The 23,291-nt window shown below is 36.0% G+C and overlaps 1 protein-coding gene across 1 annotated transcript in view; it reads left to right on the plus strand.

Moving 5' to 3' along the window:
• KIF15 (kinesin family member 15) overlaps positions 1-23,291 on the plus strand; it is a 34,886-nt gene that overhangs the window by 10,194 nt on the left and 1,401 nt on the right. The window contains exons 11-32 of the mRNA XM_086467968.1: positions 393-516; positions 2,239-2,330; positions 3,649-3,858; positions 4,911-5,088; positions 5,515-5,656; positions 7,977-8,118; positions 8,456-8,653; positions 9,547-9,654; positions 10,403-10,508; positions 11,055-11,220; positions 12,580-12,730; positions 13,749-13,834; positions 14,261-14,336; positions 14,607-14,693; positions 15,660-15,764; positions 16,623-16,745; positions 18,171-18,317; positions 19,316-19,420; positions 19,708-19,872; positions 20,301-20,407; positions 22,327-22,399; positions 22,994-23,031. Of these exons, the coding sequence (XP_086324094.1) occupies positions 393-516; positions 2,239-2,330; positions 3,649-3,858; positions 4,911-5,088; positions 5,515-5,656; positions 7,977-8,118; positions 8,456-8,653; positions 9,547-9,654; positions 10,403-10,508; positions 11,055-11,220; positions 12,580-12,730; positions 13,749-13,834; positions 14,261-14,336; positions 14,607-14,693; positions 15,660-15,764; positions 16,623-16,745; positions 18,171-18,317; positions 19,316-19,420; positions 19,708-19,872; positions 20,301-20,407; positions 22,327-22,399; positions 22,994-23,031 (2,729 nt within the window). The remainder of the gene's footprint in view (positions 1-392; positions 517-2,238; positions 2,331-3,648; positions 3,859-4,910; positions 5,089-5,514; positions 5,657-7,976; positions 8,119-8,455; positions 8,654-9,546; positions 9,655-10,402; positions 10,509-11,054; positions 11,221-12,579; positions 12,731-13,748; positions 13,835-14,260; positions 14,337-14,606; positions 14,694-15,659; positions 15,765-16,622; positions 16,746-18,170; positions 18,318-19,315; positions 19,421-19,707; positions 19,873-20,300; positions 20,408-22,326; positions 22,400-22,993; positions 23,032-23,291) is intronic.

The following is a 23,291-nucleotide window of genomic DNA, read 5'->3' on the forward strand; positions in this document are numbered from 1 at the left end:
AAAACTTAAAATTGTCATAAAAAATTTGGATTCAATAGTATTTCAGTGTGTCTAGGTTTTATATATGCTAATACCCCAAATGTAATTTCTAATGAGTGGGTTTTGAAAGTTTGTTGGCGTCTGGCTGGAAACTGCTGTCCTCGAGGCATGCTGCTTTGGTCAAAAAGCCCCAGACAAAATTCTGCAGAAAACGTTAAATTGTTTAACCAATGTTTTTAGCTAAAGTGCAACTTATTTAGTTCTCAGTAAATGGAATGTTTTTCCTGTGAGTTCTTGCTCTCCTAAGATGGAAAGACTTCTCAGTAGTTTTGCTGCTTTGCAGTCTTTGAGTTTTTAAGATTTTTTTTTTATTTGTACCTTTTAATAATTTTCTCTTAACATGTTTATGAAAGGCTGTGGTAAATGAAGACACACAAGGAAATGTCAGCCAGCTGCAAGCTGAGGTCAAGAAGTTGAAAGAGCAGCTTGCTCAGCTTACTTCAGTGCCATCTGTGCATGATATTTCTGTATTACAAGGTAAGAGTTGGGGGTTCAGGGAGGGAGAATTTGCTACTTTTGTAGCCTAGAGTGTTGGAGCCTTACGTTATTCGTTAAGTTTATGAACAATTAATATTTTTGTAGGAACTGACCTACAGGGGTTGCATTTGTCTTACAGGTCCTATTGCTTGTATTTGTATCTAGTATTTTGCAGAAATTGTTAATATTTTTATTTTCTTCTTTTCATAAGTTTGTGTACAGGGCTATGGTTTTATTACATAATACCTAGAATAGTCTTCCAGCTTGTAAGAGGTATGCTGCCTAATCCTTCAAGTAATCAAAAGTTTACATGTGATTGCTTGTGCATTTACATTGGAGAGAGGGCACTAAGGTGTTGATAATGCTACATTCTTTTTAAGCTCAGGACTGGATTTTTTCCCCTCTTCCCTTTTTTGCCCCTTCAGGAAGATCCCAAGAAGGATGTTTACCTTTCAATAAAACATTGATTTCAATGTAAGATGGTAATAGGGGGTTTATGTGTGGGGTTTTTTTTTTCTTCCGGCAGCTTTTCACTAGACCATTGTATCTGCAATAGAGGTCCCAGCATAGCTCTCTACTATGTATACTTCTTACTGAAACACACTACCTTATAATGTTTGATTACAAGGTAGTAAACTTGGTCTTGTAACTCTTGCTGTGTTCCTGAGTCAACTCTTTCCTGACCTTGCCAAGAAATAGAAGATACAGCAACAGAAGTTTACTACAGAAGTTAGAAAGACTTGTCTAATATAAAGGATCTGTTGTTGAGTTTGCCTAAGGAAAAAATACTTCTGTGTTAGCATACAGATTTAACCAGTAAAAACAAGTCAGTGATTACTTGAGACACTGAATCACTGTCTGTGAATACAAATATATTGACAAGAGGGCTCAAAAATGTTTAGACCCGTGACAGAGTTCTGAGGGAAAGCAAGTGATGATACTTAAACACTGAAGAGAGGTTTTATGCAGAACCTAATATATTAAAGCTGTGTTTAGTCTATGCATTTAACTTATGTTTGTAATATTCAGTCACACAAATTTGAAATCTGCTTGCTAGATACTTTAAAAACGTGATGGCACTTTTTAATATATTAAATTACTGTAGGGTAGTTATTATGGTGATTAGTATTCTATAAATAAGTAGTCTTGCCTGCATGATAATATTCAGGAAAGCTATTTTGAATTAATTTCTGAAGTGGATTAGTTAAGCCCTTTAAATTCCTTGTGTGGATGCTTTCCTTCCAGATTAAATCACTAATTGTCCACTTAGTTCATGCTTGTTTTCCTGAATTTCCTTCTCCTAAACCGTTAGTCCACTTTTAATATGTACAAACTGTAGTAATAACGCCAATAATGGCTTAGTGTTATCAAATTAATTTCAGAGGGGTTTTGCATTTTATTTATAGATATGCTCAGCTGAGCAGACTGATTCTTTTATTTTAATTAAAGTTCATTGTAAAGCTGTTTAATGCTTGAACAACTTTGTTAATTATACAGTTATGTATATTGACTCTGTTCTTTCTCAGCACTTGCAGGTGACTAGGAATTACTGTCTAAACTTCTTTGCTCTGGATATGGCATATGATCTTTGCAGAGGAATTCTACAGTTTGAAGAATTTATTTAAACTTTCTTTACACAACTGTCACATTATATATGCAGGAAAACCTGGTTAACTGGTATTTTAATAAATATGGCATTTGTTTCTTTGACTTACTCTACAGGTGCTGTTGAAAAAGGGAAGAACAACATAAATTACATGAACAACTTCCTTGAAGCAATGTTGTTCTGGGAGAAATCAGAAGGTGAAAAGAAGGTAAGACAGCACCAATATTTCTAAGTGCATTCTGTGTACTCTCTGAGACATCAGTAAGCATATTGAAACTGACTCTTTTCATGAATTTTCTTTGTTTTTGTATTAAAATACTCTGCCCAAAGATAAGGTTTAACAAGAGAACTTAGTCCAATGACATTTCAGATAAAATCTGTAGTCCTCAGAAGGACTACAAGGATTTCATGAGGTTATTCAGGGAGAAAACTAGAAGGGGCAAAGCCCAAATAGAACTTAATCTGGCTACTACCATAGAAGACAGTAAAAGATGTTTCTATAAATACTTTGGCAAAAGGAGAGATAAGGAGAATCTCCATCCTTAATTGGATGGGAGAGGGAAACATAGTCACAAAGGATGAGGAAAAGACAAGATACTCAGTCTTTAACAGTAAGATCAGTTGTTCCCTGGATACCTGGCCCCCTGAGCTGGAAGAAAGGGATGGGTTGCAGAATGAAGCCCCCATAATCCAAGAGGAAATGGTTTGTGACCTGCTACACCACTTAGACACATACAAGTCTATGGGCTGGATGGGATCTACCCAAGAGTACTGAGGGAGTTATCAAGCATTGGAAGAGGCTGCCCGGGGAAGTGGTTGAGTCGTCATCCCTGGAGGTCTTAAAAAGACATGTAGATCTGTGCTTAGTGCCCTAGTTTAGTGGTGGAGTTGGCAGTGTAAGGTTTATTGTTGGACTTGATGATCTCAAAGGTCTTTTCCAACCTAAACAGTTTCATGATTCGATTCTATATTAAATTCAGACAAGCCATAGGATAGCTTTCATAGGATGTTTAGTTTTAGGGGGTGGGTTGTTTATTGGGATTTTCTAATGAAAAAGTTGAACAGAACAGCAAACTTCTGTTTTGCTGAATTTTGAGTGCATCTTTGACACATCAACAGTGTGTTTTTTGAAGCAAACATCCCAGTCATCCCTATTTTATTGTGCTTTGGTTCATGTCATGGCACAGTACTGAATCAGCCAAAATAGATTTTTTTATTTTTTTAAGAAAATGGACTGAAACAGGCACTCTAGGGGTGCGTCTGATGTGCTTAACCGAATGCTTAGTCTACCAGATCATGTTGGAATTTTTAAATAAAGTTTTTGCAATATAGTGTATAATTTGGGTTCTTGCTATGAGCTGTTGCTGTCTACAGATCTGCTCCAAATGATAGTCTGTGTATTTACAAAATTACTGTTAACTGAGTTTTGCATGATTTGTCTGTGTGTGTGTACGTGATATGTGCACCTTAAAAATTCACCTAGTGTAACTGTCACTTTCCACCAATTTGTATATGTACTTTCTAAGAATTTATTAGAAAAAATTGCTCAACTAGAAGATCTGTGTGCCAAGAAAGAGAAATTTATTCAGTCCAATAAAATGATAGTTAAATTCCGTGAAGACCATATTGTTCGCTTGGAGAGATTACATAAAGAGGCTGGTGGAAGTTTATTGCCAAAAGAACAAGATGATCTCCTCAGTGAATTGAGGGAGGAATTGCAGACACTCAGAGAACAGGTAAGTCTTTGGTATTTCCTTTATAGAACAATTTTCTTTTGTGAGGATAGCTCATGTGATGGAGTGCTATGAGGGATGGATATAGGCTTTTAGGAAAGAGGAGGATGGGTGGTAGGTTCCTTTATAGAAGCATCTCGAATGCATGGAGTTCCCCTGTGGCAGGGACAATGGGTGGGTTTAGAGCTTGTGAGTTTGCATGAGAGGAGAGATTAGTAAGGGCAATGTCATGGTGGGAGCTTGCTACAGGCCACATCGTCTGGGTTAGGCAGAGGACTAAGTCTCCTTTAAGCAACTCAAGAAAGTCTCCAAATCATAAAATCCTCATTCTTGTGGGAGACTTTAACCTCCATGACATCTGTTGAAAGGGAAAGTAATACAGCAGGTTTCTGAAGGATAAAAACACAGATGCTAGATGGGCCAAGCAGGGGTGATGCGCTCCTGGAGCGGTTTGAGGAAGGCAAGTAGCAAAGTACATACCTAAGGCTTCTGGTTACTGAGGTATCTGGTAAGTGTGGTATCATTTGTGAGGCAGTTCTGAAGAACAAAGCAGCTCAAGAGAGAAGGCAGATTCTTTAAAAACAATTTCCTCCAAGCACAAGTAAGAAAAAGCAGTAGATGTATTGCAAGACCAGCTTGAATCCATAGCTCATAACTGAGCTCCAAAGTGAAGCGGGGTGGGGTACAGAAGTCAGGACAGTCATTAAAGGACTACAGAAATGTTACTATGGCATGCAGGGATAATGTTAAGAAAGCCAAAGCTCAAAGTTGAAACTGAAAAGGGACGTCAAGAGCAGCAAGAAAAACTTCTTTATTACCCGTAAAAGAGTAAACAAATAAAATATAGACCTACTGTCTTTTTGGAGAGCAGATTCCAAGGGAGTAAGAAAACTAACAAAAAAAATTGAGGCAGTTTTAACCACTGTAGGGAATACACTTCTTTTTTCTCCTCTTCCATTACAATTTAATGCTTATTAAAGATAGTATAGCAACAGCTAGATATGTATAGCATTGTCTGGAAAATAAACTGTTGAATAAAATGCTGCTTATCACAGATGGAACAACACCCACGAATTGCAAAGTATGCCATGGAGAACCATAACCTCAGAGAAGAGAATAAAAAGCTTCGTTCTTTACAGTCAGTTAAGAAGGCTCAAGAAATTGATGCTCAGACCATTGCAGAGCTAGAAAAAGCTTTTTTGGAAGCTTCAGCCACAGAGAAATATGCTGGAGGTAAAAATATGCTAGTGTTTTTCAGCTAAATAAGCTTACTGTATTTCTGTTGTGTGCTGTGTAGTGTTGAAAATGCCTGTCTTGATGTATTTTTGCCACCTTCAAAGTGGTACCTGAAGACTGATGAAACAGGTTTACTTCATTTTATTCGTGTTGGCCTTCCAGCAACACGGCAATAGGGAATTTGGATTCTTGTGCAGCTTGTGAACACCTTTGACAATCTGATTTTGCTGTCCTTAGTTGTTCTGAAGACTGCAGTAATATTAATTATACTAATGGTTTTCATGTGGACTGTTGCTAATACCTGTTTTCTTCAATCTCAATTGCTGCTATGCTGTTCAAAAGCCTACAAATGCTTTCATTTTAGAAAAACTGAAGAAATTTGAGCTACTTTGTCATTTCAGAGGGTATATGTTTATTCTTTAGGTCATCATTTATATTCCACCACCATATCAGTGGATGGCAACTCACTGGCATCTGTTGAAAGGCTGAAAGCACGCCTGCTGCAGACTCAAAGTGAACTGGCAAGTTCAAAACAAGAATATGAAGAATTTAAAGAGCTAACCAAGTGAGACAAAACAGTATAGAAATGTCTTTAATTAAATGTCTTTAAATACTTACGTTGGTTTTTAAAAGTTAGTCTCAGATCCTGAATATACAGTCTAAGTATGTTCTTTGTGTGCAAGAGAGGGCCAGGTTAAGAAAAATGGCATGCACACAGAATATGTTCCTGTTGAACTCTGTTACTCCCAGGCTAGGAAACAACCATGATGCAATCTGATGGCATGTCTGCACTGTGGCAGATTTCTTTGCCTTTCCAAAAGCTTCTCTTTATGCTAAGATGCAAAACAGTGCTTCGCAACATTCAGGAGATGCACATGCCCTGCAATTCTGATAGTCACCTCCTTAACGGGACAGGGAGAGTTTGGCTTAGTTTCCATGTTGAGCAAGTACTTTTCAGTAACTGAAATATTAGAGATGGAAGCAGTGACAGGAGCTAAGAGTTGATGGGTTTTGGGGGATGTATTTTGGTTTTGATTTAGTGCAACAGCCTCTTTAGGATTGCAAGTTTGAGTGGCCATAAATGTAGAATCCAAGCACCCCAGAAAATTTTGGCTAACCTGTTGGTTAATTTTTTGTCTCCACTTCAAAGATTTTTTTAAGGTGGCAATAATACCAATATACCAATATCTTGAGGCTTGTTATTGGAACAGAGATTTAATTCAATTTAGAGCAAAGACATGGTGTCAATAGTTCATTCATGTCCACTTGCTTTGGCATCTGAACATGAGACAAGGGTCTACTTTGTCCTTACTAACATAGTAAAGAATTTACTGTCCTTGTTCTCCTTGAGGGCAGTGCAAGATAATGTGAAAGGCCTGAGTAATACCTTAGTGTGTATCTATTCATATGCAAGTGAATAATGCATGGCTTAACATGATCACCCCCATTTCTGAAAAATTCAGGTCCTGTTACTGGAGATACAAGAAAAATATTTGCATCTCCAGCGAACATAATGTAAACCCGGAAGGCAAAAGGGACCTCATTTTTTAAATTATATTTATTTTTATCTTGTACCTAATTTTGTTGCTTTCTATTGATTTCAGTGAATTTAGAGTGTAATTCTAGAAGCATTGGGCACAAGATACTTCCATTTTTGCCTCTTTTTTGTGCAAAGTAGCTTTGTGATGTCCTTTTCGCTCATTCAGGCAATTGCACAAATCTGGATTTTTATTCTTAGATTTCTGTGTGGCAAATCCTATGAACTGTAGAAATCATGTTATCTACAGCGTTTTTCAATTGAACAATCATCTATTGTCCTGTATCATTAGTGAAAATTGTTTATTTATATCTTCATCTATTACCTTATTTTCCTGTGTATTCAATGTATTCCTATTGTATGTACTCCATGTTTCATGCATGTCTTGCTTTCTTGACAGTATGTATGCATTTTTATTATCAATTACTGACACTTTCTTAGTGGAGTGCAGTCAAACAGAAATGTGCTTTTGAGCCACTGGATTTCATTAAATTTTAAACTTGTTTCCAGTTGCTCAGAAACTGGATGCTTAATTTTACATGCAAGTGTAACTATGTGCTGTAACTGAGTAAGTAGAGTAAAACGTAACAATTTCACAAAATCAAGGTATGCTAATTTTTCTGTTGTCCAATAGCAGCCAGAACTAAAGTTCTACTCTGTTCCGTAAGTTTTGTTGTAGATGATAAAAACACGAGGGAAAGGGATGGAGTTGAACTGCCAAAAGATGAAATAGTGTATTTCCTTTTGTCTGTAGACTTTGACCCTACAATTATGTCAGTAAGGCCAGCTATCACAGTAACAGCATGTAGCTCTGCAAAATACCTAATGAAAATTATTCCTAAATTTCTGCTCAACTATTGGATTTCAGTTAAAGTACTCTGAGGGAAAAATAATCTTAACAGAGCAGCACTTCAGAAAAAAAAAAAATCGTTAAAAGGTTTTCTTTAATCCTGGCAAGCACCAGTTCAGACTTCTCATATAACCGGATAACATTTTTAAAGCTTAAAACCATATTGGTATGGGTGATACCACTTTCTCATAAAAGGAATTGCAGAGCTCTCAGCTTATTTCTTACCGTGTAATGGATTTTTTCTGACACATTTGGTTATCCATCTGCTTGCTTCATTATGCAAACACAAATAAGCTTCTTAGCATTTTATTTTTTTATTATTATTATTTTTACTCTTTAATACAGCAGTGGTGGCTTTCTTCTCAAAATAATGTATTTCAATATTTGGGCAAGTGTTCAGCTTCAGTTTGCTCATTGGCCATACTGCAGCTTATTCTTAGTGATGGGAGGCCGTACTGATGGAGTGGTTTTGACGGTAGCAAAATACTTCCTAAACAGGAAAAAGCATATGGAACTGGAATCGGAGCTTCAATCCCTCCGGAAAGCAAACCAACATCTTGAAAACATTCTGGAGGCAACCAAAGCACACAAGCGCCAAGAAGTCTCTCAGTTACATAAGCTACATAGAGAAACTCTTAAGGTATGAAAGTAAGTTTATTTAAAACCACACATACTTTATCCTGAGTTGTGTGAGAACATAGACTTTCATTTGTATGATCCCTTAACCTAACTAGTGTGCTGGCGTGTAATCCATATGTGACAAACTGGATACACTGCTCTTCTGATCTGAAAAACTTACTGAATGACTGCTGCTGTAGTCAGATGACGAATCTGAAAAAGTGTAGTGGTTTAGAACTAACCACACCAAGCGTTTTATGTCATTATTCTGCTTATAGAACTATGAAATACAGTACCAGAGAAAGTTTTAATTCCATTTTACAGTTAAAATAAAGGCTGCTTTGTCATCTTTGTAACAGAACATAACCACCCCAACAAAAGCTTACCAGCTAAGATCTCGCCTAGTCCCACGAATAAGCCCAGAAATCTTAGATTATCATTCTGAAGATTTTCAGTGTCCTGAAGAGAAGATGGATGATATTTTGAAAGAGCCAGTTCCCCCAGAGATGAATGAACAAGCTTACGAGGCCATTGCTGAGGAGCTCAAAGTGGCACAGGTGAATGTTCTGAATAAAAACTGAAGTGTTTGTGTAACTTTATAATAAAGCAGGTTTGGGCATGAAATACTTCCCCCTCACCAAATATATCTTAATTTGCATGGGAAACTGAAGCACTTGATGAATACTTAAGGCTTCGCTAAACAGTTTTCTGATTATGCATTGTACTTCAAGAGGATTTACAATGAAAATATTGAAAGGGACGCAAGAGTTGAATATTGTAAGTAGTTTAAGATATACGGGGCATTTAAACTTTTTCTACTTTAACCTGATAACTTGTTTCTGAGGAAACTTCTTTCTAAGTCTCTGGTGACAGCTAGATTTGGAACAATACCCAAGCTTAATATATAATACTGCATTATTTGAAGAAACCTGCCAAATAGCTCTTGTCCACCATTATACCTTAAATGTCTTGTATCTTTTCTAAAGGGCAGGGAAGGTCTTTTGTCACACAGTGCTACACAGTTATCTGAACTACTCTCTAGAAGCTCGAACTACCTTCAGTGTATGTAAAACCCTGGCACAACAGCCAAAACCCCTCTGATGCTTACTATAGTGCAGAGATTCTGTAAGGAATTTAGCTAGCGTGTATTTTGAACGCCTTCTTTTTAAGGTCTTATTTCTCCAAGATAAACATGTGTCTGAAAACTGTTTATTGGATTCAGTCCCTGTATTCCCTGACAGATTTTATTGTGTTTTGGCAGTTTAGTTAGCAACAGGAGAATCATCTACTTAAGATACCAGTTTATTTTTGAATGTTTTGTTTTTTGTTGGTTCAGGTCATAAAAGAAGGTAGTTGACATTTTTATATTTAATATGCACAGACTTCCATATGGCATGTGAGAATAACTGGAAGATGAGTGCTCTAATTTTGAGTGTCTGTTGTGTCACAGGAGCAACTGAGCACAATGCAGACAAAGCTGGATGAAGAAGAAAGCAAGAATATAAAACTCCAGCAGCATATTAATAAACTGGAGCATCATTCTGCACAAATACAGGAGGTGAGAGAAAAATATAATACAGGGCTGTATGTGAGTGTGTGTATATGACAAGGTAATATCTACCACACTCATACTACTGTGTCATTTAGTGAGGTCTGCAGTGTTACTTGCATTTTGACTTGAAAAATTTGCATAGCATCATAGTTCAGGGCTGTGCAGGAAGACAAGGACTTCATTTAACATAACACTGCAGGTTTGGGCTTTTTTGTTTTGATCTTAAATATAAGCAAATAGACACTCAAGAAGTCTGTGCTTGGTTTTGACCAGCTCTATGATTTCTGGAAAACAGCAATAGTCACAAGGAAATTTTAAACTTTGCAATGCTGAAAATACTACTTGCCTCAGTTGGAACTGAACTGAAATGTCCTTACTCTATAAAATATTTACAAGTCTTCCTTAATCACTATGTTTGTTTTAACATAGAAAAGGAAATAAAGCCTGTATTCTTCCCAGATCGGTCTCATTTCTGATAGCTCTGTTATGAAGTAGATCTCTGCTCCTGAGCTGTGTATTGCTTTTTAAAAAAATGCTTTTAGATAAGGTAATGTCTTCAGTTATACTGAATTTTTTTTTCTTGGACAGAAACGGATTTCAGATTCACCAAACATCAAATTTAAAGAAAGATGCATCTTGTATTTATAATTGCCTGATGAAATGCTCTAATACATTATTACATCATTGTTACAGCTCTGTAATTTAGCCACTCCTACATTTCCTTCCATTTAAAAATGTTACTTCTCTCCTCAAGCTTCTTTCGTCCGAAAGGAATGACTGGAGTAAAGGGCGCCAGGAGCTCCTTGAACAGATAAAATTGCTTGAAAAGCGATTGCAAGACAGTCAAAGCAAGACTGACAGTAAGTCTATGTGATGCTGAAATTCCATACGAAGTTTTGAGGTGTCTTAATGTTTTGAATCAACAATAGCACATGATGAGTAAATATTTGGGTTGTTAGTCATCCTGGTTTGATTTTTTAAATTTTTTTTAAAGAAAAAAATCTAATACTTGCAGAATAGCTTTTCTCTACCCAGTCTTGTATAGTATACAATATTCAAAATTGTTCTCTGTTCACTCTGAATGTGTGAAGGAGTACAGGGTATAGTATTTTTAAAAGAAAATATTGGCTAAAAATAAAAGGGAAATCTTCTATTGGTCTATGGAAATGCAGTGATATTGTCTGGAATGTTTTTGAATCTGCCTGTACTCTTCAGTTCTTAAAGTCAGTGTTTCATTGACCTTTTCCATTTACAAATCCTTTTTGTATGTGACCTTCAAGGTTAATTCCACTGAAAATGTGTAAATTTTTGTGAGACTTTCCCAGGACATTCTGTAGTGTTACATGTCCTGTATCTAGCACAGTTTTCCAAATAACATGTAAAATATTTATTTGTTTTTTTGACAGTATTAAAAAGTGAAGTCTGTGACTTGCGCATTGTCCTGCAGTCTGCAGACAAGGAGCTGTCTGCTGTAAAATTGGAATACAGTGCCTTTAGAGAAAAGCAGGAGAAAGAAATGAGTCAGCTTTCTGGTAGACACATGGATGTACAGTTCCAGCTGGACAGTGTCAGGTATGTTGGCAGTTTGGTAAAATGCCTTAACCTGCCTTCTGGATGCATCCAGTGATTTGATTCTTCCTTTCTGCATGTGAACTTGCACTTTTCTTATTTAAAGTTGTTATTTTGTGTTTATGTCCTTTGCTTGTTGGTTTTTTTTTTCTCAATTCTTTCTATGCGTATTTCAGAGCCGTGGGGGGAACATGGTGAAATTAGCAGAAGAAAATGAAATTTTCCTTAATTTTGGTTTGCTATAGCATTTTCCCTAAGTAGGATATACCTATAAACTTACTGATCTCCAAAACTTAAGTGGCTGAAGAGGCATAGTTTTTTGGGATTTTTTTCCAATTTAGTCTTAAAAATTAACTGTTACTTCTCAGTCTGGTCACATGAAGCAGGTGACATAATGATGCTGCTCTAAAAATAAAAGCAGAAAGAAACTATAAAAGAGAAACTTCAGTTTGACTATCAAAGCCTGAAAAGCTCACTGCCTTGTATGCGATAATTGCCATTATTGTTGGGAGATGAAAATCAGTGAGGTTTTTAATCATTAGTATGACCTAGTTATGTTATGTTTGGTTATTGTGGGGTTTTGCTTGGTTTTGTGGTTTTGTTTGGTTTTGTTTTCCCCTGGAAAGCTTAACTATGCTATTGCATTATAGCAGGTCATGTCTTAGCTGAAGTCATTTTTTGAGTGACTCATTGTGAGACTGGGAACCTGAAATTGAAATTAAATGTTGTGATTTTATTAATGCTTCCATGTTATCAGAAGTACTGACTATTCTTTCTATAGGCCCTCTACTAATAACATGATGCATAACACTTGTCTTCAGCTCTTTTACCCCTCTCTTCTTTTCACTTTCGTGAAAGATCATATGAAATAAGTTTTTCAGGGCAACAGTTTAGAGGAAAATAACCCAGACTTGCCCAAAATATATCAAGATTTTGTGTGGGATAAATAACCTAGATATCAAGTAAGTTAGACGTAGGTACTAAAGATCATTTTAGCAGAGTCTTGTCCAACAACTGGCTAAAAACCAAAAAAATTAAAAAAAAAAAGGGCGGACACCATTATCAAGACAGAGTGACTGAAATTTCTATAGAATTTTGTTAGTAGTAAATTCCCCGGGATCAGAAAGGAGTAGTCTGCTTTCTCTGCCAATGCCACTTAAATTTCCTGTGCCCTTCATGAATTTGGGGTTTCTGAGCTTAAAAAAAGTTATTATTTATGTTAGTCCTTCCTTTCTAAAATAACTGTACTTTGTATATTATCTGAAGATTATAAAATATAATTGGAGTTTATTTATAATGAAACAAACCCTTATCTTAACATTGTGGGGGGGTTTGGTTTTGTGTCGTTTTTTTTTTATAAAGGCTAGAACATGAAAAGATTCTTGAAGAAAAAGCAAGTCTGCAGGATGACTATGACAATTTGCAGGAAGTAGCAAAGTTTGAGACCGATCAACTGAAGCAACAACTTGAGGACAGAAAACAAGAAGCAGAAGCAATGAAAGCTGAGCTTTGTGTAAGACAGTCAAGGCTTTTAAAGGACTTTATTATACAGTTACTCATGTAGCCAGATTTAGTTCCCGTTGTTGTATCATCAACAATAGATTCCACGGTAATAATAGGTTTCCTAGTGACTTCATTTGGAAGACGTACCCAGAAACTTTTTTAAAACTTAGTGCAGGATTTTTGCAAGCACAGGCTACGAGAAATATCTAGTAGCATGATGAAGTAGTAGGCTTTTCTGGTGAAAAAACTGCTCTGGAAATGTTGAGGGAAATGTGTAGTTAGTAAAGGAATAAGAAACTGCTTTGGAAAAGAATCCTGATGTCGAAATGCTGATGACTTCATCTCAGTGCTAGCAAAGACTAGCTTACTTATTCTATCTTTATAAAGCAGTTTCTTGAAAATTTTCATAGTGGATTCTTATCTTATTAAAATGATCTATGGCTTTTTGTGGTGGATCACTGTCCTGCAATTCAGTTGATGCTGTCCTTGAAAGCCTGTCAGACTGCAGTGAATGCTAAACAGCAGTAAGGTTGCTCAAGGGCTTTTGCAAATGATTTTGCCTGCTTTTCTGCAATGTACACTGTGCCTGCTCAGCAAGTGTGCTATAAGTTTTCCTTTTTAGTGTTTAAAGGAATACTGAGAGATTGAAAATTATTATTTTAAATTCCTTATAGACTAGTATTTTGAACTGCTGGTTAGAATTTGAAAAATCCCCCCAAGTTAATCTGCAATTGAAAATTCTAATTTCTCCCTTTAAAGCCTTGGATATTGAGGAAAATTATAGTTATGTGAAATTATTATCAATGGCAGGTGAAAAGAGCTGGTTGCTTAATATGAAGAAGAGTTAACTTTTGAACTTTTCCAGGACAAAGCTAAAGATCTTTGTTTTGATTTAAGATTTCATGGGTTTTTTTTTCAGTTGTCTTAGGAGTTTGTTTAGATTTTTATTTTGTTTTAAATTATTCTAAAGACCTTATGTTGTAACTTGTTATAACAACATATATACAACATATATTTTCATATTCTAGAGCCTTTTGAAACTCCTGAAAACAGAAAAAGAACATACTGAAAAACTAACATTGCAATTGCAAGAAGACAAAGAAAACAACTCAAAGTAAGTTTTAATTAGCAGTGGGGTTTATTTTTGTCTGACTTCATTGGTTTTGTCCTATTCTAGGTTTTGTGCACCCTGCTTGTAGAGGTGTTTTTCCCCAGCTAGGTGGAGATGGTTACATAATGGGCTTTTTTTATTTTATCTAACTTAGAACAACACTTCATTTTAAGTATTCAATTAATGTGACAAATGTAATTTCATTACAAGTCTAGTTCTTCATGTCAAAGATTAAAGTTCTACTACTGATAGCAGTGTATGGCTAGTAACTAAACTATTAGTCTCTTGTGTAGCACTGAGAAGGTGATAGGTAAACAATTCTCAAAAAAAAAAAGTGCAAATAAGAATAAACTTATATGATTTGTTTCTTGTTAAAACTCTCCTATGTTCTGATTATATTTCTCACTAGAAATATGTTTTCTTTTCCAGGGAGCTCTTTAAAGTACTTGAAAAAGCACAGGTGGAGAAACCATCCTCTGAAATGGTGGCACGAAGTGAGCAGCAGGTACAACAGCAGAATTGAATGTCTACATCACGTGTTCATGGATTTCCTCATGCATTAATAGCAATTTGATTGGCAAACTGACTGTTCTCTTGATTACTAGCAAAATAAATGTAGAGTTCTCAAGTTTCAGATTGTTTTGTTAAGCTGCTGCTTAATTTTTATGGTGAAGTAAACAACTTGGTTCCTTCCATTTATTTAATGACTTTGTGCTTTACAAAACATACTTCAAAAGTAATTAAATCTCTCCTTCACAATTATTATTTATTCTAGGAAGCAAAACTGCAGAAATTGGAACAGGAGCTGGCTGCTGCTGAAGAGATTATTGCTTCTTTGAAGAAGACAAATGATACTGATAAGGTTTGGGCTTATTTCTGTTACTGATACCCAGTTCTGTGGGTAACTATGTTCCGTAGTAGAGTTCAAAGCCCAGAGCTTTTCTGTGGTACTTAGTAATTCTGTGCTCCTAGGCAATCCTGGCTGCATGTGTAGGTAAAATAAATCCTAGCTTTTACTGGCATTGAGTTTGCAGGGTGGTAGGAAACTGGAATGCATTCAGAGAAAACACAAGATAACTGAATGTTAAACAACAACCACAAAAAAAACAAGGTAAAGCTGAGTGCTGGACAAAACATTCAGTGCATAAAGGATGCATCATTCCTGTGATGATTAATAGGGCCTTTCAGTCAGTGCTATCTTGCAATGGGCTAATAGAAAAGGTAAGAAAGAGGATGTAAGAATGTGACTGGGTATCTTATTAATAAAATCAAAGCAGTTTTACATGAAAAGACTGCTCCAGCATTTTGAAAGCCTAAATAGCAAATGTTCCTGTAGTACAAGCATTTATGCTATATGTAAAACAGGCACAAGAAATTACATACTGTGTTTACTATCCAGCACGAGGCATTGATAAGTCTTGCTGTTTCCATGCTAAAATCAAAAATTTGTCATGTCTAAGGTCAGAAGAACCTGGTAGTGCCAGTGCAGTTTTTTTTCTTTGAATGTGACTTTTTCCATTAGAGAAATGTAACCTTAAACTATAGTACTGCTATTCTCCTATTAGAAACCCATTACAGCCTGAGACTAAATCAGAGGGCTAGTCTTCTAATGAACACAGCAGGTTATTTAATTCTTTGCATAAGTGCTTAGAACAAAAGCAAATGATTTTACAACAAACTTCCTGTTGCTCCTTTACATGTACATACTGAGGCTCATTTTCAAAGGGCTGTTTGAAATTTGGGATTGACAAATTATATACCATATTCCAGTAATACATTATATATATTTTACATATATTTTATCAGGATTAACTTTTTTATGTTGCAGGAAGTTGTAACGGACTTGATGAGACAGATCCAGGAGCTGAGATCTTCAATAAATCATAAAACTGAGTCCATAGACGGGCTGACAAGAGAGCTCGAGGATATAAATGTATGTTCTGTCATTTTGAAGGGCATGGTATAGTTTTTCAGAAATGGAAGGCAACGATGTGTCTTATCATGGGTCTCAAACAGCATAACTTGCTGTAGTGTTTTAGAAGGAAACTTTGTTTTCACAAGTTGAAATCTTCTGAACATTTTATGCCTAAGGCTGTCTTGAAAACTGAACTCTTTCCACATGGTAGGTAGAGCAGTGACTCTACAGGGACCTGTTCACATACTGTAAACTACACTCAGCTGACAGTCACATTTTGATTTTCTCAGAAATTGGCAATTTCAGACCTCAACAACTGAAACTGAGTTCTAAATTAATTTTGGGGGGAGTGAATTTTATGTTGCTGATATTACTATGTTCTATGTCTGAAAACAAGTATAAAGGACTAAAACTATGTATTTGAATAATTATGAATGAATATGATGCATCTTTATTAAAATAGGTGTGGTTTGCAAACTGATAAAGGAACCCACAGGATGCTTTACATAATGTATATATTTATGAACTATGAATTCAAAAGGTCCTGCAGACAAACTATTGATGAGATAGATTTCTACATATGGTTATCTGGGTTTTTTAATAATGGTTTTAGTGGTTAATATGTATTGTGGTGGCTAATACATATTAAATTAATAATCTTTTTCCATTTTTCTGACAACTCATTTCTAATAACATAGTTTATACAATTAACAAGTATGATAGATCATTCTGATTAGTCGTTGACACTGGGATTTTTAACGTTTGTAGATGTTATCATAAGGTTTGTGATATACATTTATTTGTATTATGTTTGCCAGCTTTCTTTGATAACATTTTCCTAAAATATTCCAACATTTAATTTGATACTTTTCATAGTGCAAGTATAATCTTGTTCTGGCTGCAAAAGAAGAAAGCAAAGGAATCATAGAGGATCAGGAAAAGAAGCTTGAAGAACTGAGGGAAGCCTTGGAGAGAAGACAAATAGCTGATAACATTGAGGTAACAACAGTAATGTTTGGTGTATTATGATTGTTTGTTCAACAGACCAATTGGATGTGGTTTTGCTTAAAATATTGTGTAAAGCTTAACCTGATTTTAGTTCGAACTATAGCTAGTTAAGCTGTTCTTAAAGGAATTTTTCATGAGATACCTGACAAATTCTGTTAAATTATGACATTACTTGACATAAATATTTTATAATCTACTTCATAAAAACCTACACTAAAAGCCTGGTTTAATTTTGTTAAGGCCACTAAGGAGTTATCAGCTGAATTTAATGGCAGCATTAGATAATGCAGCTGAGAAATTAAAACAGGTAAAAGAATATATTATGTTTAACATTCTCTCTTCCCCCACTGCTACTATATTCAGTAACATCTTTTCTTTACTCATAAGTTTAACTAAAAGCTCCACCTGCTGGAAACAATTTAGGACGCATTGTTGATTCAACTGCGGGTTTGCTTTTCAAAAGTATCTTTCTTTTTTAACTCTGTCTTTCCTGTTACTGCTGTCACCATTATTTTGGTGAACGTGTCCACCAGTCAAAACCACTAGCCTCTCCTTACGTGTAATTTCTACACCACTATCTGTCATATTAGATATGTTTAGTCCAATCAGGCAGCACCAATAAAGTCTTCCAGAATAGTGTTTGCTTCCCAAAAACCATTCTCAAATAGATTTCCACTATGTTTATTAAACAGACTATCTTCATTAATGATCATATTTAAACTTGACATTCTGGAACCCAAAACTTGAGTCGCCTTTTTTAAAACTGAAGTACCTGTTCTTACTACAATGTTATCATTGGGTGTATTTGGCTCCTGATAAAATCATAGTATTTCTCCTTTGACTTTGTACATCAGATACTCATTTCCATCATGCCTTCTTGACTGGACAAGAACAACTAATCTGAGGTGGCGTTTAAAATACAAAGTACTGTTTCTCCTTCTAGGTTAACACACCTTGGGTGGGTACTATGCCCTATTAGATAGGGTGGGAGTCTGGATCCTAGAATAAATCCAGAAGTCTCTACAGAATAGCAGTGCACTGAAAAAACTAATCACTAATTCAGCATGGATTAAAATTTATACATTCTTTTCTGGTTTCTTATTTAAAGAATTGTATCTCTTTTTAAATATATATTATACTTTAAAACAGTGGTAGATTCCAAATATCTCCCACAATTATCTAATTAACTATGGGAAAGTTCTCATTTGTGTTCTGCAACCAAGACAATGCATATGGAAAACATGCTAAAATAAGAAATTTATAGATGAATGATCGTGACATTTCCTGACGAAAAAGCGGAGGGAAAAGGGAGATGCTTGTAGCATCTTAGTAACAATGATGAAACATCTTGAAACAACTGCTTTAGAGTAATAACTTTAACATTTCTTTCTTTACTTATCCAATGACTTAAATCAGAGAGACCTTCTGTGTGAAGACTTGTATCATACCACTGATCAGCTGATGAGACTGACAGAGGCCTCTAAGAAACATGATTCATTGCTTCAGTGTGCGCAGGAAGATATAATGAAGAAAGAAGCTCTAATACAGGAACTCAGGGAACAGGTAAATCAAGGAAATTCTTCTGATAATTACCTCCTTGGGAGGGAGCTGTGGTTAACTGTAGTTTCTAGAAAAGGTTTTACTTGTGATTTTAGAGCATGTTGTACGCAGTACTAATGGTGAAGAGCAATGTTTCTTCTAGCAAAAGCATAGCAGTAGTTCAAAAGCTTCTGCACAAAGGCTAGATAACTTTTAAATGCTTTGGCAATGGTGTCTAGAGATCACAAAAATGTTTACTCTGAAAGCAGAGTGAAATTATCAGTACCTATAATAACAGAGTAACCTGAGGTTATAAGCAGTATAACCTAGGGGATTACTTTTTTCCTCTGCTTAACACTTATCCACAAACAATATCATTATGTAATGGAGGTAATTGTTGAGCTCTATAATTTATGCTGTCTGAGGGTGATTTGGAGCTTTTACAGATCAAATAGCTATGTTAAGACTTTGTCCAAATTTTAGCTTTATTTGTCACAACTGTCATAGTACTAAGTAATACATTTGTGTTGGCAAAAACTCTAATGAGGATAAGTTACTTTGGAAAGAAGAGTTCTTTTGTCATGTTAGCCTATCATCTTTGATGAAACTGATTAAATCAGTTTTCATCTTTGAAACTGATTAAATCAGTAAAATCTTCGTATCAAATCATGTTCTGACCAGTAACGTTTGCCAGCAAAGTTCATCATTGTTCTTCTGTGCTAGCAACCCTTTGAAAGGTAGATTGTGTTAGCAAGGCAAAAAAAACCTAAACAAATACCAACAACAAGAAGAAAATTCAGATTAACTACACAGTAAAGTATATGGTGTATATATGTTTTCAAAAAATGCTTGTTACAAGTAACTATTGAATGATTAACAGTTATTAGGTAAATACAGGAAATAGTTATGGAAGTGAAGTTGAAGATAATCTAATCTGTGTACTTAAGCTTGCTCAGAGATCTGCCTGCCGTTTTCTTTAATGTATTGTGAGCTAATTTAATTCTAATTGGGGTTTCTAATAGTTGGACAAAATGACAGAAGAACTGGAGAAAAGGAAGAATGAATATGAACTAAAAATGAAGCAAATAGATTGCTTTGTGGACTCATCTTCAGTAACATTTCCTGAGGTATGGCACTTTTGAGAGAAACATTTTTCGCTGCAATGACTGGTAAAACTTATTGAAAAGGACTAATGAACTCTACAGCATGTCTTCAGGCTGGGACCAGAAATGACAGTGCATAGGGAATGGTTAAATCCTGTTCACCTTGTTTGTATCTTAAATGTATTATTGATTTGTCTGCCAGGAATTTACTCGCATATATCTTCAATTAAGTATTAAAACATGTAACTGATGCATAGGGGAAACAGTTCTTTACTAACAGTTTGTGGGGTTTGCTTCTTTTAACTTGCCAGTGTCCAAAAACTCCCCCTAATTTCGACGTGAATTTGGCAAAGCTCTTGGAAACTCACGAGCAAGAAATAGCTGATCGGAGGGCTTCTGCAATAAATCTGGAGCACCTTGTACATGAACTGAATGAAGAACGAAGAGCTAAAAATGATGAAATTCTAAGGCTGAAGGTACTAGGAGTTAATCTCTACAGGCAGTTTGTAAGGTTACCATAAGACAGAATACAGAGTTCAGATTTCTAATGAGCTTTGCTGAGTAGTCTGTCCATTAAAGCAGGAAGGCAGTTCTTGGTCTTCTCTTTACCTAGGCTGGTAACAAATGGTGACAACTTGCTTGAGATGTCCCTATATCTTGTTTTCCCAAGGACTGAGCTGTTTTGTGTTCATGAATATCTAATATCACTTTTGCTGATGAAACTGTTTTGATTTATTCTAAATCATGTTTCTAATGAAACAGTAAACAGAAGGGTGATGCAGATCTTCACCAGAGAACTGTGCTTGTTCTCTGATAAATAGTTTTGTCTTATGTTCAACTAGAAATGAAAACAGGAATTGCAGTTTGGTCTTCAAATAAAATGTTTCAAATTTCACTTGCTTAGGAGCAGTTAAATGAGTTGGAGAACTTGCGTCTGGAAATGCAGATATTGGTGGAGAACAACAGGAATTTACAGGGCCTTGTAGAAGCTCAGAGACTTAGCAAGAACAGGTAAAGTAAAATAAAACAAGAAAAACTTGTCTTAACTTGAAGCAGTTAAGATAAACAAATCTACAGTTCTTATTTGAAACACAATCTTACATATTGTTCATAGAAGTAGAGATTGACTTGGCATTCTCTATGAAAATGGGTTACTGGCTTGTAAACTTTATTGCCTTAAAATCACAAATTCTTAAATACAACGAAGTTTTACAAATGCAGTGGAACTAGAATGTAAAATAATGACATGCATAGCCCTTTCTGTGCATTATATACTGCCATACCACTTGTGCAGTTATGGATTCAGTAGATAGGAAATTAATTTGGCGCAAGTTTTAACATAGCTATGAATGGAACCCGTTCTCCATCTTGTGTTTTCGAGGGTAAGGGATGAACTTCCTCTGAAAAGGTGGTACGCTGCGGTATACCTCCAACTGGAGATATCCTGAGGTTTGGTTCAAACTGTGGTCTGTACAGCTTAGGTTTGGATGAAAAATACTCTATTTTGTGGCTTACCTTTTTTGTTTTTTCTTTGTTTTCAGTACTGTAAAGCATTAAATAATCTGCTCGTTTACATCTTCTGAAAAGAAATCTTAACTGGCAGCAGTTGATATTTAATGACATTTTTTTAAGGGGCAATTTAGTAAACAGAAACTTAATGCTAGGTAGGAGTTTAATCTTCTTTTGCCTAAAGAATGTATGAAAAAATATTTTCCAGGACTTTGATACCTCAAATGGTCCCAACGCTGTGTTGGTTTGAGGGTTATTTTAACTCTATGGTGTTTGCTTACTTCCATCCAGTGTCATGTTTATTAAAAACTAACAAAAGAATAGAGATAAGTGGTGTCAGTTTTAGAACTGACTTTTGGGTAAAATAAATATTTAATGTAAAAGAACAGTATTAAATTGGCAAAATTATATATTCCGACTAGAAGACACTGTAATTACAAGTGTCTATGCAACTCAATTCGCCCTTCTATTACATATGTTATACAGTAATCTTAAATTGTGAAGGGATTCATTTGTGGAGAACATTCTGTGCACAGGGTGGGACAGGTCAGGTGGGATACCAAATGATGATGTCATCTCTAGGCTGTTCTGCTTAGTTTGCAACAGACATTTGGAAGTGAGTGAATTGAAATGGCAGTCACAGAAAATCAAGATTTTTATTTTAGTTTTCAGAACTTGTTAGACTTTTTAAGCTGGCATTAATTCACACTGACAAAAAAACCACCCACACATATGCACATTTTCTCTCTCAGACTGAGGCTGTTTATATCAGACATGAAAAAGAAACCACCCTAGCTAGGTATATTGACAAAGGTTTTAAGTCACTGAACGTAGTGATCTTTTAGAATTGCATCAAAGTACAATCACCGTTAATCAGTTAAGTTCTTCCCTTATGGCACGCTAGAAGCATGAAGTGGTCCCAATGGTGTGTTGGTTTGGGGGTTATTTTAATTTTATGGTGTTTGCTTACTTCCGTCCAATGTCATCTTTACTAAAAACGAAGAAAAGAAAAAGTTTCCAAGTCTCCTGAACACCAAAATCTTTTACCTGCTTAACTTGGCAAGACCACTGAGCAACAACCTCGTGGATTTCTGCAGCCTACGTGCACGTGAACATCATGAACTGATAAAACACTTACCTCAATCTCAAAGCTGTCTAACCTACAGTTGCATAGTTATTACATTTTCAATTGTTTTCCTTAGAACATTAGTTTCTCTGTACTCTAACGAAGGAAAAGGTGATGTTCTTGAAATACAAAAGTTTAAACCCTGCTAAAGTCTTTTCATGACGTTCAGTATTCTGAGTATCAACATGTGTCAAGACAGCTACACACACTTACTGCTTTAATCTGGATAAGATGATGTCTTTACAACCGGTTTCCTCTGTTTGTGAGAAACTTGCCTCATTCTTGTATTTCCTAGTGATCAGAAACACCCTGATGTTCAGTACCTCAAAGAGAAAGAGGAGGAGATTGCTGAAGAACGACTCGCCAAGGTCTGTTGCCCTTCTCATCTCAGTTGCTGTTTCCCTGCTCTGAAGTACTAACAGGCTTTCTTCTGGTTCATGGCGGTGAAACAAACAGTGATTTCTAGGGAAGTCTAACAGAGACGGACGGATACTTATCTCTTAAGGGTTCTACCTCGGTCTGACGCCGATGAGCTGGGTGTCAGATTGCACCAGAAGCAAAACAGATTCAGATCACTAAATGTGACTCATCTCACAGAGCTGGAAAGTGAAGATCGTGTCACATGCCAATGTCAAGGCTCTGCCAAAGGGAAGTTAATGTCGCAGCAGAGGTTGCCGTGGGTCTCCCGGGCAGAACAACCCCCTGTCTGTTAGAGCTCTGCTGAGTGTGAACAGGCAGAGAGAGATTGCTGTGGGTCGTTTGCGCTGGCATGAAATTGGAAATATGTGCATAGCACAGAGATGAACTTACAGTGAGTGTTAGAGATGTGAGTTACTGGGCAGCGGGGTGATTTTGGTAGCACCTGGAATGAGATACGTAGCATCAATTAAGTGACAAATACTTTTACATACATATGTATATTAAACATCAAGAATGCAACTAATGTTTTTGAACTTTTACAGAATAAAGCAGTGGAGGAGATGCTGAAAATCAAAGCAGAGTAAGTTTAAATATTGTTCATTGAACTGGACACTTGTATTAAACTCCTTAACACCAAAAAGGTCTATTTCAGCAATGGAAGTCCAAGATCTGAAACTATAAAAGATGTAACTTGGAAATGCCGTTTGCACTTCTGCAAGACACATTGAGTTTTTGCTCCATCTCATCAGTAGGTGGTAGTAGCACCTATTGCTGCGTTTTCTAACAGGGTGGCAGTAGATCAGGACAAGACTCTGAAACAGGTGGAACCATAGAAAGCTG

The sequence above is a fragment of the Leptosomus discolor genome, chromosome 7 (genome assembly GCF_034619465.1).
Source record: "Leptosomus discolor isolate bLepDis1 chromosome 7, bLepDis1.hap2, whole genome shotgun sequence".
NCBI classification, from domain to species: domain Eukaryota; kingdom Metazoa; phylum Chordata; class Aves; order Leptosomiformes; family Leptosomidae; genus Leptosomus; species Leptosomus discolor.